The sequence below is a fragment of the Juglans regia genome, chromosome 14, assembly GCF_001411555.2.
Source record: "Juglans regia cultivar Chandler chromosome 14, Walnut 2.0, whole genome shotgun sequence".
NCBI lineage: Eukaryota > Viridiplantae > Streptophyta > Magnoliopsida > Fagales > Juglandaceae > Juglans > Juglans regia.
The window spans coordinates 7,366,122-7,380,081 of NC_049914.1; the positions used below are offsets into that span (position 1 = coordinate 7,366,122).

At 35.4% G+C, this 13,960-nt stretch overlaps 2 protein-coding genes across 3 annotated transcripts; one reads left to right on the forward strand and one right to left on the reverse strand.

The window, feature by feature from the left end:
* Positions 1 to 2,444: 2,444 nt before the first annotated feature.
* On the forward strand, positions 2,445 to 5,310 carry LOC109009837 (60S acidic ribosomal protein P0-like). Its single transcript, XM_035685116.1, has 5 exons — positions 2,445 to 2,792; positions 3,382 to 3,450; positions 4,316 to 4,414; positions 4,483 to 4,875; positions 4,966 to 5,310. The coding sequence occupies exons 1-5, from the start codon at positions 2,535 to 2,537 to the stop codon at positions 5,110 to 5,112; spliced, it is 966 nt and encodes a 321-aa protein (XP_035541009.1). The 5' UTR covers positions 2,445 to 2,534; the 3' UTR covers positions 5,113 to 5,310.
* A 385-nt stretch (positions 5,311 to 5,695) lies between these two features.
* Positions 5,696 to 11,542, reverse strand: LOC109009832 (cell division control protein 6 homolog B-like). 2 transcript variants are annotated; one of them, XM_035685118.1, is made up of 17 exons: positions 11,316 to 11,542; positions 11,004 to 11,097; positions 10,670 to 10,890; positions 10,334 to 10,408; positions 10,149 to 10,261; positions 9,900 to 10,006; positions 9,738 to 9,797; positions 9,354 to 9,427; positions 9,170 to 9,220; positions 8,946 to 8,995; positions 8,233 to 8,371; positions 8,008 to 8,097; positions 7,467 to 7,529; positions 7,281 to 7,376; positions 7,081 to 7,170; positions 6,848 to 6,969; positions 5,696 to 5,974 (listed from the first exon to the last, which is right to left on the reverse strand). In XM_035685118.1, the coding sequence occupies exons 1-16, from the start codon at positions 11,466 to 11,468 to the stop codon at positions 6,937 to 6,939; spliced, it is 1,509 nt and encodes a 502-aa protein (XP_035541011.1). In that variant the 5' UTR covers positions 11,469 to 11,542; the 3' UTR covers positions 5,696 to 5,974; positions 6,848 to 6,936. The 2 variants fall into 2 exon arrangements, with proteins under 2 accessions (XP_035541011.1, XP_035541010.1); XM_035685117.1 differs by having other exon boundaries at positions 9,738 to 10,006; positions 11,316 to 11,529.
* Positions 11,543 to 13,960: the final 2,418 nt, after the last annotated feature.

Consider the following 13,960-nt stretch of genomic DNA (forward strand, 5'->3'; position numbering starts at 1 on the left):
CCCGGACATCAATGTAATAGGCTAAGAATTTATTTGCTAGAAGGAATTAAGGAGGACGCATCTCAAGAAGACATGGATGGCAATGCTACTTGGGAAGATCTTGGATGAATCTTGGTGAAAATTTTTTAGACCTTGAGGGCAAGGTCTTCTGAAGGGGAGGAGTGTGTTATGTGTTGCATTCATGGGAGTTAGAGTTAGTTTTATTTGGTCTTTTTTTTTTAATTCCAACTATGTCTTCTATTTTGTTAAAAGCTCTCAAAGAGTCATAATGTTATTGAATTAGTCATCTGTCATGAGATTTGTCGTGGGCTAGTGTCCGAAGTTTTAGGGCAGGTTTGGGACACGACAAAATACAAAATTCTCATATCATCTCATCTCATCATTACACATTTTTCAAATTCTTATACAAAATAAAATAAACAATTTTTTCAAATCCCAATACACTTTTTTCAAATCTCAAAATAATAATAATATTAAAATATATTATTTTAAACTTTAAAACAAAATACAAAATTCTCATCTCACCCTCCAAACCTGCCCTTAGGGAGTTGGTTAGTGGTGTGGATTTCTTAATGGAGATGGTGGTACAGGTCTTGGGCCATTGTGACTAGTGGGGTAGTGGTAAGTTATTTTATTTGTTTTTAGTAGTGGGTTGTGTCCGGTTATTGACTTAGTCATAGCCGCGTTAGTAATTTACTTTAGTCTAGTAACAATTATTTGAAGTTATTTATAAATATTGTACGTATTCATCAAAGAAAACAAGTAGATTCTATACATAAAGTTGTAGAATATTTGGAGGTCTTTGGCTCCTTGAATTGTAAACATTTCTTGTTTTATATTTACGGTTCCTACAATCATAACATTCCGTGCCTATTTATAGGAGAAAAATCACATCTTTCCTCACATCTTTCCTAAAGATTCGACATCCCAGAAGTAATTCTTGTGCATTATATTATAATCGGTGGTATTAATACTATAGTGATGAAGTCGGTGCCAAAAAATAACCCTTGAACTCTCCGCAACATTTTTTAGAGAGAGGAAGATGTTGAAGCTGTCGACTTGGTCTAGTGGAAGAGGAAAAGAAATTTCAGAAGAAAGGAAACGTGGGGGAGGGGATGCAAGAGATTTTATTGAACTGATGTATTTCAAGCTCAGGAAAAGAAAAAATGTCTCTCTTAGAGAGAGAACGTCTACCTTCTCTCTAAAACTCTCCCAAAACCAAACTTGCTAAAGGGGGTGGGAGCTTCAGCTCCTCCCCCATCTCCTTCCCTCCCTTCTTTTTTGTCCAACTCTGCTTCATGTATTGTGGTTTGTTTTTACTTTGTGTTTTTCAGGTCAAATAAGGGAGAATCGCAGATATGGAATTTTTCGATGACCAAAAGCCTACACGCACCCCACCATGGTGTTCCCCAGATGTTGATCTTCAAGACTACAGAACGCGAAGCCAAACGAAGAGTCGCGTATCACGCACGCGCGGGTTGAAGGTGGGCGCGTGGCTCTCACGTGCCACCGCGAGAAGCTTTCTGCCGACGCCACGCACAGAGTTTATGGGGCCAGAGACCGTCGGGCATACTCCCAGAGTGGCGCGTGTCCTTCACGCACCACTACAGCCCATTTTCCAGTGTTTTTTTCCAGTCCTAGTGTTTTTTTGGTTGCAGATCTGGTTTTCAGTATCAAGTATATATTTGTATTTGTTATTCTGTTTTAAGTAAATAATAAAAAGAAATAGATTATTGGACTTAGTGTCCATAGCAGAAGAGTACCGCTCCTCCTTTAGAGGATGGTGGGTGATAGTACTCCTCCTTGGGAGGACGGAGAACGGAGTTGGAGTGTGATAATACCTCTCTTTTTTTGGAAGATGGGTTGTTTAGTTCTTTTTTACATAGAACTTTTTTTGTATTAGGAGAGAATTTATAGAAGTTAAGACAATATCGATCACAAAGATATTTGTGGGAGGAGGAATCCCTAACAGATGAGTAGTTTGACTTGTAATCTGATTTTTTTTCTATATTGATTAGTTATAGTTGTAACTTCGATTTTATTAAATAAATTGAAGTCTATTTTCATATTAAACAAAAAAAAAAGGCTGGGCTGATGTGCGGACAAATCCTTTCGGTTTGGGGAGGGTTTTAGGGACTTGGGTTTGGGTATTACACTTGTAAAGTCAATAACATCAAAACCTATGATGTGCGGACAAAACCTATGATATGATAAAATGCAAAATGTTTAATAGTTTAGAATGCTGTGTAAAATTTTGAATATTTAATAGATGTGATACAAACGCAAAATCACTCATAATTACAAGGGTACATGGGAAAAAAGTAAAAAACCTCAGGATCCAGAATATTGACCAAATCTTTGTGGGCCCACACAAAGCCCGAGACCCATACCCATCAACTTGTTTCCTATATATATGCATGCAAACGCATGGTACAGCCGTGCTTCATGCTTCTAGGGTTTCTTTTTCAAGCAAAAAGCCCTACGAACTCTCTGATCTGCTGCTGCTTCTTCATCTTCAAAGAAAATTCTTCGCAATGGCCGTGAAGCCCACAAGGTCCCAGAAGAAAACCATATACGACAAGAAGCTATGCTCCTTTCTGAGCGATTACTCCCAGATTCTGGTCGTTCACGCCGACAACGTGGGCTCGAACCAGCTCCAGAGCATCCGCAGGGGCCTCCGAGGTGACTCCGTGGTTTTGATGGGAAAGAACACGATGATGAAGCGTTCCATCAAGATTCATGCGGAGAAGTCAGGAAACGAGGCGATCAAGAACCTCATTCCTCTTTTGGTGGTATGATTTATTTGATAAGCTTTATTTTTCTCTTTATTGGGTCTCTGTGGTTGATGAGTAAATAGCATTTCGGTTATAGGGTCTTCTTTCGTATGGGTCGGAAGTAAATAGATTTGTGACGGATAATAAAAAATACTTCATTCGGCTGGACATAAATGCTTGCTGAAAAAATGTGACGAATTCAAAATAAGATTTCTGAGAATATTTCTCGTACATTTATGTGAAAACTTTCGCTCAGTGCGTATATATTTGTGTGTGTTTTTAACTGTTAATGTCAAGTTTTGCTATTTTGTTTGTCAGAGTAGAACTGGGTACACCATGACATGCTGGATCTAGCGTTCTTATTTTGTATTTTATTTTAACTCAACGAGTATTCGATCGGTTGATTTGAAACTAATCAATATAAATGATCATTATATCCCATAATTTTATGCCCTTCCATTTTTACAATTTTCTCTGCAGCCAGAGGAATGTTAATGATTATATTATATATATCTTTTTGAAGGTGATTATCGCTCCCTTTTGTCGTATCGGTTTCTCCTCATGTCTTCATTTAATGTGCTGACTGCTTCAATTTCTTTTGAAATAGGGCAATGTGGGATTGATCTTTACCAAGGGTGATTTGAAGGAAGTAAGGGAAGAGGTTGGCAAATATAAGGTATGCCTATTCAAAGCTATAAGAAGGAATCAATTGTTTTTGCCAGCGATTCAAGCTGCTGTATATAATAACCGTTGGTATCATCTTGTAGGTTCTATTTCTTCGAACCTAGTATGTGTGTGTATATGTGTGTGTATATATATATATATATATATATATATATATATATATATTCTACAATTTTGTGATTAACATTTTGTTGGTTTTGCATGTTACCGAATCTCCGTCTGGCATTTTTCATTTCACTAGCGAACCAACTTCTAGCAATTTTATATGTTTTTTAAGTTATAAATTTGTGTGTTCTTGGTTATTTTCTCTCAACTGGCTGTTATCTTTTCATGTGTAAATACCGAATCATGCCTGTTCTGATCCTTTCATGCTAATTTCCTAATTACCATATCATTGTGTTTATCTATCCATCCAGACACTATAAATTGTCCGGTTCATTTTTTTAGGATCTTCTATTTGAGAAACCAGAATCATGTATATATGCCTTCCAATCACCCATCAAAATTTAAAGCTAAAATCTTAGTCAGACCATTAATATTTATAACCTTGATGGCGTGTCACCAATCATGTTAACTTCTTAGTAAAATTTATAGCAGTTAAAATTTAATTAAATATAGCTTATTTTGAAAACATAGGAAATTAGAGAGCTTAGGAAGTTGAGTTGTAGAGTTCAGTTATGTACGACGTTAAAACTCACTTCAGTGTATGAGTTAAATGTACAGAATTGCTGGTGAACTTCGACGAAGACTTTACCTGAAATCTTGGAGATTGGGTGATGTCCATTTCCTTATTTGGCGGATTTATAATGGTGTTGGCATTTAGTCGTGTTATCTCATAATTCATTTAAGATGAACAGGTTGGAGCTCCCGCACGAGTTGGCCTTGTTGCACCGATCGATGTTGTTGTCCCCCCTGGAAACACTGGACTCGATCCTTCTCAGACCTCCTTCTTTCAGGTTTACTTTCAGACTGACTCCCACTAAGTCCCGTGTCCGCTTTATTCTTAAACCTAATATATTTTCAGGTGCTGAACATAGCAACCAAAATCAATAAAGGCACAGTGGAGATCATCACACCTGTGGAGATCATAAAAAAGGGTGACAAAGTGGGCTCCTCCGAGGCTGCACTTCTTTCAAAGCTTGGGATACGGCCATTCTCTTATGGTCTTGTTGTACTCTCTGTTTATGACAATGGATCGGTCTTTAGCCCCGAGGTGCTTGATCTCACTGAGGATGATCTTATGGAGAAATTTGCTGCTGGAGTCTCCATGGTCGCCTCTATTTCCCTGGCAGTCTCCTACCCAACTCTTACTGCCGCACCCCACGCGTTCATTAATGCCTACAAAAATGCTCTGGGTGTTGCAGTTGCTACAGAGTATTCCTTCCCACAGGCTGAGCAAGTGAAAGAATACTTGAAGGTTGGCATTGATATTTCGTAAAAAATAAAAATAAAAATCATATTCTCTCCTGTTTGTGAATTTGACTGATGGCACAAAGCCAAATTGCAGGATCCAAGCAAGTTTGCTGCAATGTTGGCTCCTGTTGCAGTTGCTGATTCTGGTGCTGCTCCAAGTGCTACTGCAAAGGTGGAAGAGAAGAAGGAAGAGCCAGAAGAGGAGTCTGATGACGACATGGTTCTCGGTTTGTTTGACTGATTTTGATCAGTCGGCTGTAGGGTTTTGGGTTAATGGCCAGATATCAGCTATCACTATCTCCATTTTCCTTTGGGATCTTTATATTTATCTTGGGATGCACAGTAGACCCTTTTTCCATTTTGTCTTGCACTCTTCTAAATATCAGCCTATCAACAATTAAAATCCTATTTAAATGCCAGTGCAATGTGTAGTTGAGCTTTTTGGTTCGTTCAAAGTCATGACTAGCTTTTTCAGAATCCTCTCTAATTTCTAGACCCTAATCCAGAGGTCCTTCATGAATACATGAGAGGGTAGCAGATATGGGTTCAGTAGGTGTCAAGCAGAGGCCCTAAAATAACTTTTTTTTATTAGCACAGCTGGGATTTTCATCCAATAAATTCTATTTTAAAAAAAACTCTACTTAACAGCCCTGCTACACCGAGGAAAAATAAATAAATAAGATAATAAAAGTTTAGATACCCATCTCTACGAACATTAGTGCAGTCTGGCTGGAACAAGAGGGTTAGGGCATGTTTGTAATGGCTATAGCAAACGTGATTTATGTGCTTCAACACCATACAAATCTAATGCAATTAACTATGTCCACATTTCCTTTGAAAAAACAAAACCTTATAAACTCATCCAATTTGTAACGTCTTTACAAAGAAGAATGATACAGTTAAAAAGTACCAGTTAAGTTACATGTGATGAACAAATCATGTCTTAAAATTTCTTCCTACATTTTTTCGTATTTATCTTCTTCTTTCCCTTTTCTAGAGAGGCAATGTTCCAACTCTCTTGAATTTGCTGACATTGGGCGTTTGAATTTATAATTCCTGTATTATCTCCACAACACTCATCATGCTTGCCAATTCTCTGATTTCTGCATTGACGGAATGAAATGTAAGCTTGTAGACAACATCATATGTCCAAAAAGTAATGGTACAAGACTCAAACACAATTCTTTTATAAAAAGGTGGATACCACTAAAAAAAAATAGTTTTTATCTTTTTAAGTTACACTTTTTTACAAGGACTTGTGAGCTTGTACAAATCATTTGAGCATTCTCAATAGATTCTTCATCATATCTTTTAAAATATATCACCAAAACTCACTTTTTTTATTTTATATATTGACTTTTACAATATATCATACATCAATTTATCTATTTTTTATATCATTTAAATATTATACTTTTTAATATATTTTATTCATTTTAAATAAAATAAAAAGTAGAAAGTAGATAAAAAAATGAATAAAGAGTAAAAAGTAGAGAAAGAAATGAATTCAATATTTATTTTTTAAAATGTGAATAGTATTTCATAGATGTAGAGATGGTAATATAGCAAACTAGATATTAGTTATAAAATACATAATTCATTTAATGGGCTATATTGAACTATTTTCATCAAATTTTATAAAAACATGAGTCGAACATAATTCATTGGAAATGCTCAAAAAATATGGGAATCTTTTCCCTTTTCTTTTCAAATCAGCCTTTTGGCTAGATCCCGATGCACTCTATTGGACTGATTCTCGTGCTCAGACAGAGAATCTATAAGAGCAATAGAACTATTTTTTGAAAGATTACCCAACTTTTGTCAAAGTCGGTTTGCATAGGATTGTTGGACTTCGACGTTAAACTGGTCAAGTCATTTCCCATCCATGATTAAAGTGGTATCTCTTCATTGGCACTGGGTGAACTGTAACTAGTCGTTAAATTTAAATGAAAAATGTAAAAGAAAAGGCTACCAACCTTTCCGTTTGAACTGGGCGAATTGGGAAAAAGGAAGTCACCATTAACAAGCTTAAAAAGAATCACGGGTCCATATGCTTTGAGCAGAGTTACTGAAGACAATTGCGAAAGAAACGAATCCCCTGATTCACAAAAACGACGATGTAAACAACAGAAGATTCTCAGTGAGAACAGATCCTCAGTGAAGAAAACACGATACGAGCGGCTCATATGAGGCAGAATTTGTGTCAAACCTGTAATGCAAACGTGACGTCTGCTTCATCTACTCTTAATGACACTCTTTTCGATTTATCTTCTCGAGATTGACCTAGTTTGAGAAGCCCCTGCACATTGAATTATGCCACAGAATTTTATTCGTATAATTTTTTCAAGCCAGAGAAGTGACGCAGTGTTACAGGAGAACCTTACGAGGAAGATTTGCAGAGAGTGCTACCTGGTCATTTAGTACGCGGCATATAGTTGAAAGTTCCAGACTCCCAACAGGAGGGATTAGTGATGATTTGCAGATGTCCATATAAGACTTATTCAGCTGTATCCATGGAACAAGTTTCAGAAAACAATGATGTAATTCCAGATAAAAATCAAGTATATTTTCCAAAATAATGGTAAGAAAGCACACCTCCCCTACAGTTGTATCCTTCTTTCCCCCACGGAAATGTTTCACGGCAGAGCAAAGTAGAATCTGCAATCAGGTTAGGTGTAGCGAGTACATATCAATACTCATGTATCCAAAACTAACGATATAAGAGCAAGGAAGGTAATCATTAAAAGCCAGCCTGCAGCCTGATGCAGCCTAATTTTAGCTCCTACTAACATAAGCGGGTTGGGCTAATAGTGTTTCTTTGCAATTATAGCTCTAAAGCACGTGCCTATACATAATGTACAACATCATTTTTCATCAAATTGCTTATATTACCATTTACCAATTAGAATGACCACTATTGAACGTACGGCATGATTTATAGCATAGCATTGAAAGTAAGTTCTTATAAAGATACCTCAGTGTCAGATTTGCCAAGTCATGACAAGCAAGATGAATGAAGAACAGGTAAAAAATAAGTAATGTGGCATATTTTTGACGGTTGAATCTAATATTAATAGAGGGTGAACATTATAACCTTTGATACCTGGATGGAAGCATGTTTTTAGCACATAGTTACCTGCTGATGTTGTGGGAGAGATTGTATGGTATCCACTATTGGCGTTCTATACGTCTTTGACAAAGCAATAGCCATATGATCAAGCCTCACCTGCAACCAATTTCCAAAACGTAAGACTGAGTAGAAGAAGTTAGAAAAAATAAATAAATAAAAACTAACCTTGACCTTTCACCATTTCATGATTTTAGAAAAGGATATTTAAGAAGTCAATCGTTCAGAACATACCACATGATCTATGTCTTGTTTCTTCAATATATCAGGAGCTGTAGCCGTCTGTTGTTCAAAGCATGCTTTCTCTACTGTTAATGAATTAAAGTTGCTGCTAGACTCTTTCAGCTCTGCTTCTAGAATCTCAATCGCACTCCTGTAATACATCTAAACAGTTATAGCCTAAATTTTGTAGTTTTTATTCCAAGCAAAGCAAGGTTACAGCGGTTTTTGTTTTTAATTTGCTTGGAGTCAAAACGCAAATAACCATTGTAGTGCTTGATGCCAATTCTTCAGGTAAAAACTGTTCAACATACGATAATGCACCATGAAATTCAGTGCAAACTTGGTTGAGAAAGAAAAGAACAAGCACAAGATCTGGCAATAGTGCAGAATCTGCGTTGCATAGATGCATGTTGCCAAATCTTGAACATGAGTGTAATATCCAATATCAACTTTCAAATGCTAATGGCACAAGTTATACATATTTAAGCTTGATTAAACCTCCTAGACGAATCCATTGAAGCTATTAAGGTTGAGGAATTTGCTAATGGACCTGCGACTTAAAATATAACTTGGCTGCATCTACAATGTGTGCATGTATGTGTTTAATGCTTCTTGAACTATATACTGCCATCCCGTATTCTAGTTTGTCAACTTAGACAGGAACAAACTCAAGTTCTGACATTTACATGTACTAATTCCAACTACAACTATCATAGAGCACTTGCCTGCAAATACATAGAGCTCTCCGCATATCTCCAGAGGCAGCGGCCACTTTCTGCAAAACTTCATATAGTCAAGCTAAAATTATTTTCTACATGAACCACAAGGTCAGATTCAGATGCTTTAGCTTGATGGGAAAGTTGCACCATCCTTAACATTTGGGGGGGGGGGGGGGGGGGGGGGGGGGGGGGAGTTTAGGAGTTATTCGTCAGAGAAATAGTGAACTCACTCTGGCACAGAGTTCCAGTGCTTGCGGTTGAAAGACAATGTAAGGAAGTGCCTGTTAGAACAGAATGACTATAATTACTTATCACATTCATCACCCTACACAAACCCCAATTTTTCTACCAGAATCAAATCTATAAGCAAACACGGCTTGCTTGCTTGAAAATAAAACAGGAGTGCAAACTTGCCGATAGCCTCTCATGAAGTATCTTGAGGATCTGATCTTTGTCATATGCCCGAAAAGTTACGACCATAGGCTTGCCTAGCACAAAAAAGTAGTTGGTAGAGTTACCAATAAGTATTATTCCAGAGATAAGGGCCAGCTAGCATCTGTTGTTACACATTTGCAGGAAATAAGGCCAGGTCTAAAAAGGCGGCATTTAAAGGATATATCCGGGGGATAATTTGAGGAGAGTTTGGTTAAACAGAATAATCAAGCTAATAACTACCTCTTCCCATATTGCCAAGTAAGGGCGAGTTTAACTGAGTATTGGATAAAGGACCTTTAAAGAATTAAAACGATCAAAAGAATTTTGCCGGGTCCAATATAATGACTGAAGTATTGAACTCACAATTTAATGACTGAAGTCTCGGAAGAAAACGATCTGCTAGGTCTATGGCATTGGCTATCCCTGCAAAACCAAAGATGACAACAGAAACAATTATACATGAGGCACACAAAATTGACAATCCGATGAAGCAGAACTTAATAATATATCTGATAAGAGCACTACCTATCAAAATACATCTGGAGAAAGGGAAGGTTGTAAGCATGAAAAGATCATGAAGCACAGCCCGGTCTTTTGTAATTAAATAGTCCAACTCATCGACAATTATCAGCCTGTTAAAAGGAAGACTCGTTAGTAAAACCACATATTTGGTGACATCCATTGAGGTGGAAAAGGCAACAAAGTGATCCTGTACTGCGCACGTGTGTGTAGGCTGTGGAAGATAAGATCCTAGAGTGAGAATGCATAGCCTACATCATCTTTATGCCGGAAGATCGTGGGTTTTGAGAGTACAAGTTCTGGAGATGTTGCAACGGTGAGGTAGCAGAGCTATTCACTTTCCTTCGCTGTTGGGCATCACCTAGTATCTGTATATACACACAGCAGTTAAGCATATTTGATGTTTGAATAACAATGAAATCTGTTGTTGATATCAGTACCTTGACGAAAATATCTGATGTTTTTGCTAGAGAAGTACAATTTATTGGTAACACATCCGGCTGCCGATGACCTGCCTGGTGGGAAGAATAATTTATACAGTCAGAATTAGAACTAAAAAATAAATTCCCAGTTTTACCTAAAAGAAGGTTAGCCTATTTGAATTGTTAAATTACGCATTATCCCAAAAGAATAGATATGAATAGAATGGTTAATTTAATCGTTGAAGCATCATTCTTAGCTATCACTGATCATAACTTGTTTAGAAATCCTCTTTATGAACCAAATGCAAGCCTCCCAGACCAAAGAAACAAATAGAGGGTAAATAAAAGCTTTACCTCTTTCGCCCAATCAGCCAAAAGCTGCTTCACTTTTTCCATTGACAACGACTTCCCTGTCCCTGGGCACCCGCAAACATATAAACTTCCAGACTTCTCTTTCTCCACGCATACCTTGCAGAATTCCAAAACCCTCTTCTGTTCATTCTCACGGCACACGACAGTAGATGGCGCTGTCGAAACGTGCAAAGCCTCCTTCACTGCCCTCATCTGCTCCGTATCTATATCGATCAAAACGAGTAATACAACCATATTAAACAAGCACGTTCAATTAAAGCTAAAACGAATTGGGAATGAACTTATTGTATCAATAATTGCTTAAGTTCACGCTTGCCTCCTGGATTCCACTTTGGCTTTGAAATAAATTTGCCGGATAATTTTTTCACCGGAGATCTCTCAGGATTAATACTAAAATCTCTCTCAGTTCCCTGCAAATAATTTGAAATTATAAATTATTACAAAAGACTTTATTCGAATGTAGTTTGCTTCAAAATATGTATATGTAAACCAATAATTTAACCAAACAAATTACTTCCACATTTCCGATCCATTTGACTTCTCTCGCTCAGTTTTATTCAAAGAACGACAACATTGACAAAAAAAAAGGTTAAGCTGTTCTTATTTAATCAGAGCATTGTAGAATCACATTTGAGAGACTGTTTGGGCTCGTAGAGCTGCATCGGCGAGGCGATTTCCATTTGACCGACGTAGAGATCGGAGAATCCTGAGCCGCCGCATCGGATCTCAGTCTGCGCTTCTGAGGAGTGGAGTCGCCATTGGATCGAGCGATGGCAGGCATGGTGAGAATTTCGCGATTGAGATTTCGCGCAAAGGATCGGAAGGGATCTGGATCCGCGGGAGGGGGGGCTGTGGGAGAGAAAATTAAAGAAAATTTGGGGGAGGAATATATAGTGTGGTAATTTTAGCGGGAAATTGGAGCCGTAGGATATTCTTTTCCCGCCAGAGGTTAGGTGGTTTTGAAAAATTCTTGGCAAGACTCTTCTATGTAACGTGGGCTGGACCACCCACTTGTCTTAAGCGTCTGCCCCGCCCGTGTGTCTAAAGTGCGTTTTTTTTTTCCTTTATTTTTTTCTTTTTAACGAAATTACGAGTTAACACTTGTATTCGCATCCGATTATCTAATTTTCTGATTAAAATTTTAAAATTTAGTTAGAAAAAAAAATCTTGGATATTTTACATAATCTAATTTCTATGCATCCCACATTGGTTTATTTATTAAAATTGATTGATTTATAATAATAGTTTACATGATGGATGGGCTATATAGTATCTAATAAATTTATTGTTGTACGGTAGCTCTAGCTAGTTTAACAATATTCTTAACTATTTTAAAATAGCTCAATTTTAACTCGTCTTATATAAATAAATAAATAAATATATATATATATATATATATACACAAAGCAATGTTACAAATAGACTTACGTTGAATGAGTTTCGCTCGCTCCCTTTAAAAAAATGTAGAACACATATTTGCCTTATATTTTTCAAATAGAGTACTTGAGACTTGCATATATATTTTAAAGAGAAATGATAGTTACAATCGTGAATGTACAAGCGTTATGCAATCATTTTTAAAAAAATGAATAAATAAAAGATTTATATAAAAAAAAATTAATTAATTTTTTAATAATAAACCCTACTTTGTTTCAAAGCAACTAGACAATACTTGTATACTCCACGACTGTATGAAGCATTACTCATACTCTAAAACTTCACAAATCATTTTATATATTTTTCCTTAATAGATATTGTTTTAAAGCATCCAATTTCACTACTCTAATAACATGTTTAGTGAAAATATTTTCTATATTTTTTTACGTGTTTTGAAAAGAAAAATGTTTAAAATATGTATTGTACAGGTTTAAATGAAATTGGATGGGTAGAATTAGAAGTGATTTAGATATACTTTTTAAGTGTATTTTGTATTAGGATTAGTGAAAATAGGAAGATAAATTTTAAAAGTTGTTTGTATCAAATGTTTATGGCAACTTTTTTAAAAATAATTATGTTGGTCGCTTCTCCGGTTTTCTTTACAAAACCTAGACAAACGATTGGCTGAATTTTAAAAATAAAAGATTAAAAAATGGTGTTTAAAGATGTGTAGATTATAATTGAAAAAAAAATCCAAAAAATAAAAAAAGGCATAACATCGTTGTAAATAGTGAAAAAGTTTTTATCAAAAATAATGATAGGTATAAGTTTCAAATAGATACATTATCTCATACAATTCATGATTTGTAAAAAAATAGGTTCCGTTAATAAAAAATAGTTTTTTTTACAATTCTTAATGTAAAGTCTATTTTTTTTACAAGAATATGCATGTACTTAGGTATCTATGATATATCAGTTTCACGACCAAAAGAAGAATTTATTCATCAAATAAAAGCTTGCACGCTTCAAAAAGTGACAAAAACTCCTACAACTAAGACATATCGATGCGATATAAATTGATTTTGAAGACATTTTGTGGACCATACGTATATGATATAATTAATATATATATTATTTATGTGATATAATTTAATTTTAAAAATAAATTTTAAATTTTATAAATTAAATTATATCATATAAATAAATATGCGACTTGAAAATATTCCAATAGTACTATTTATATAATATAATATATAAATATATATAAATATATATATTATAATGAAAGATGACACATCAGCATCAAATATTTCCACGTTGACAGCCGCCTTGCATTGATATTGTGATATATTTCGAGGGAATTTGAATGGCCGAGGTGGTCGGACGCGATGCTGTGTAGTAGTGTGTGGATATAATTACTTCAAGGCTCTCAGTTAGGTCACACTACGTAGCCGATAGAGACCTCTTGCATGCTGCGAAAGGACGGACCAGCGCATTTTCTCTCCATATACATCTCTTTGGTACCAATAAAATAAATTTAATTTAATTTAATTATAAATAATAATATTTTATGAGTTCTATTGAGATAAATTTATTCTTTTTATATTAAAATAAATTTAACTTTCTAAATTAAAATATATGAAATAGATTAAAATAAATTTTTAACTTTTTTTCTTATAAAAAATTAAAAAAATAACAAATCTCATGATCAACAACCAAACATAATCTTAGAGTTAGAGTTACTTTAATTAATTATGAGTTGATGTGTAAATATATATTATTAATTATAAGTATCGACAATCATAATTAAAATACAAATAATATATAAATTAGTTGATGCGACAGACTTTCGTATTAGCAGTATATTTGTTATGTGAATAAACATACTCATTTATT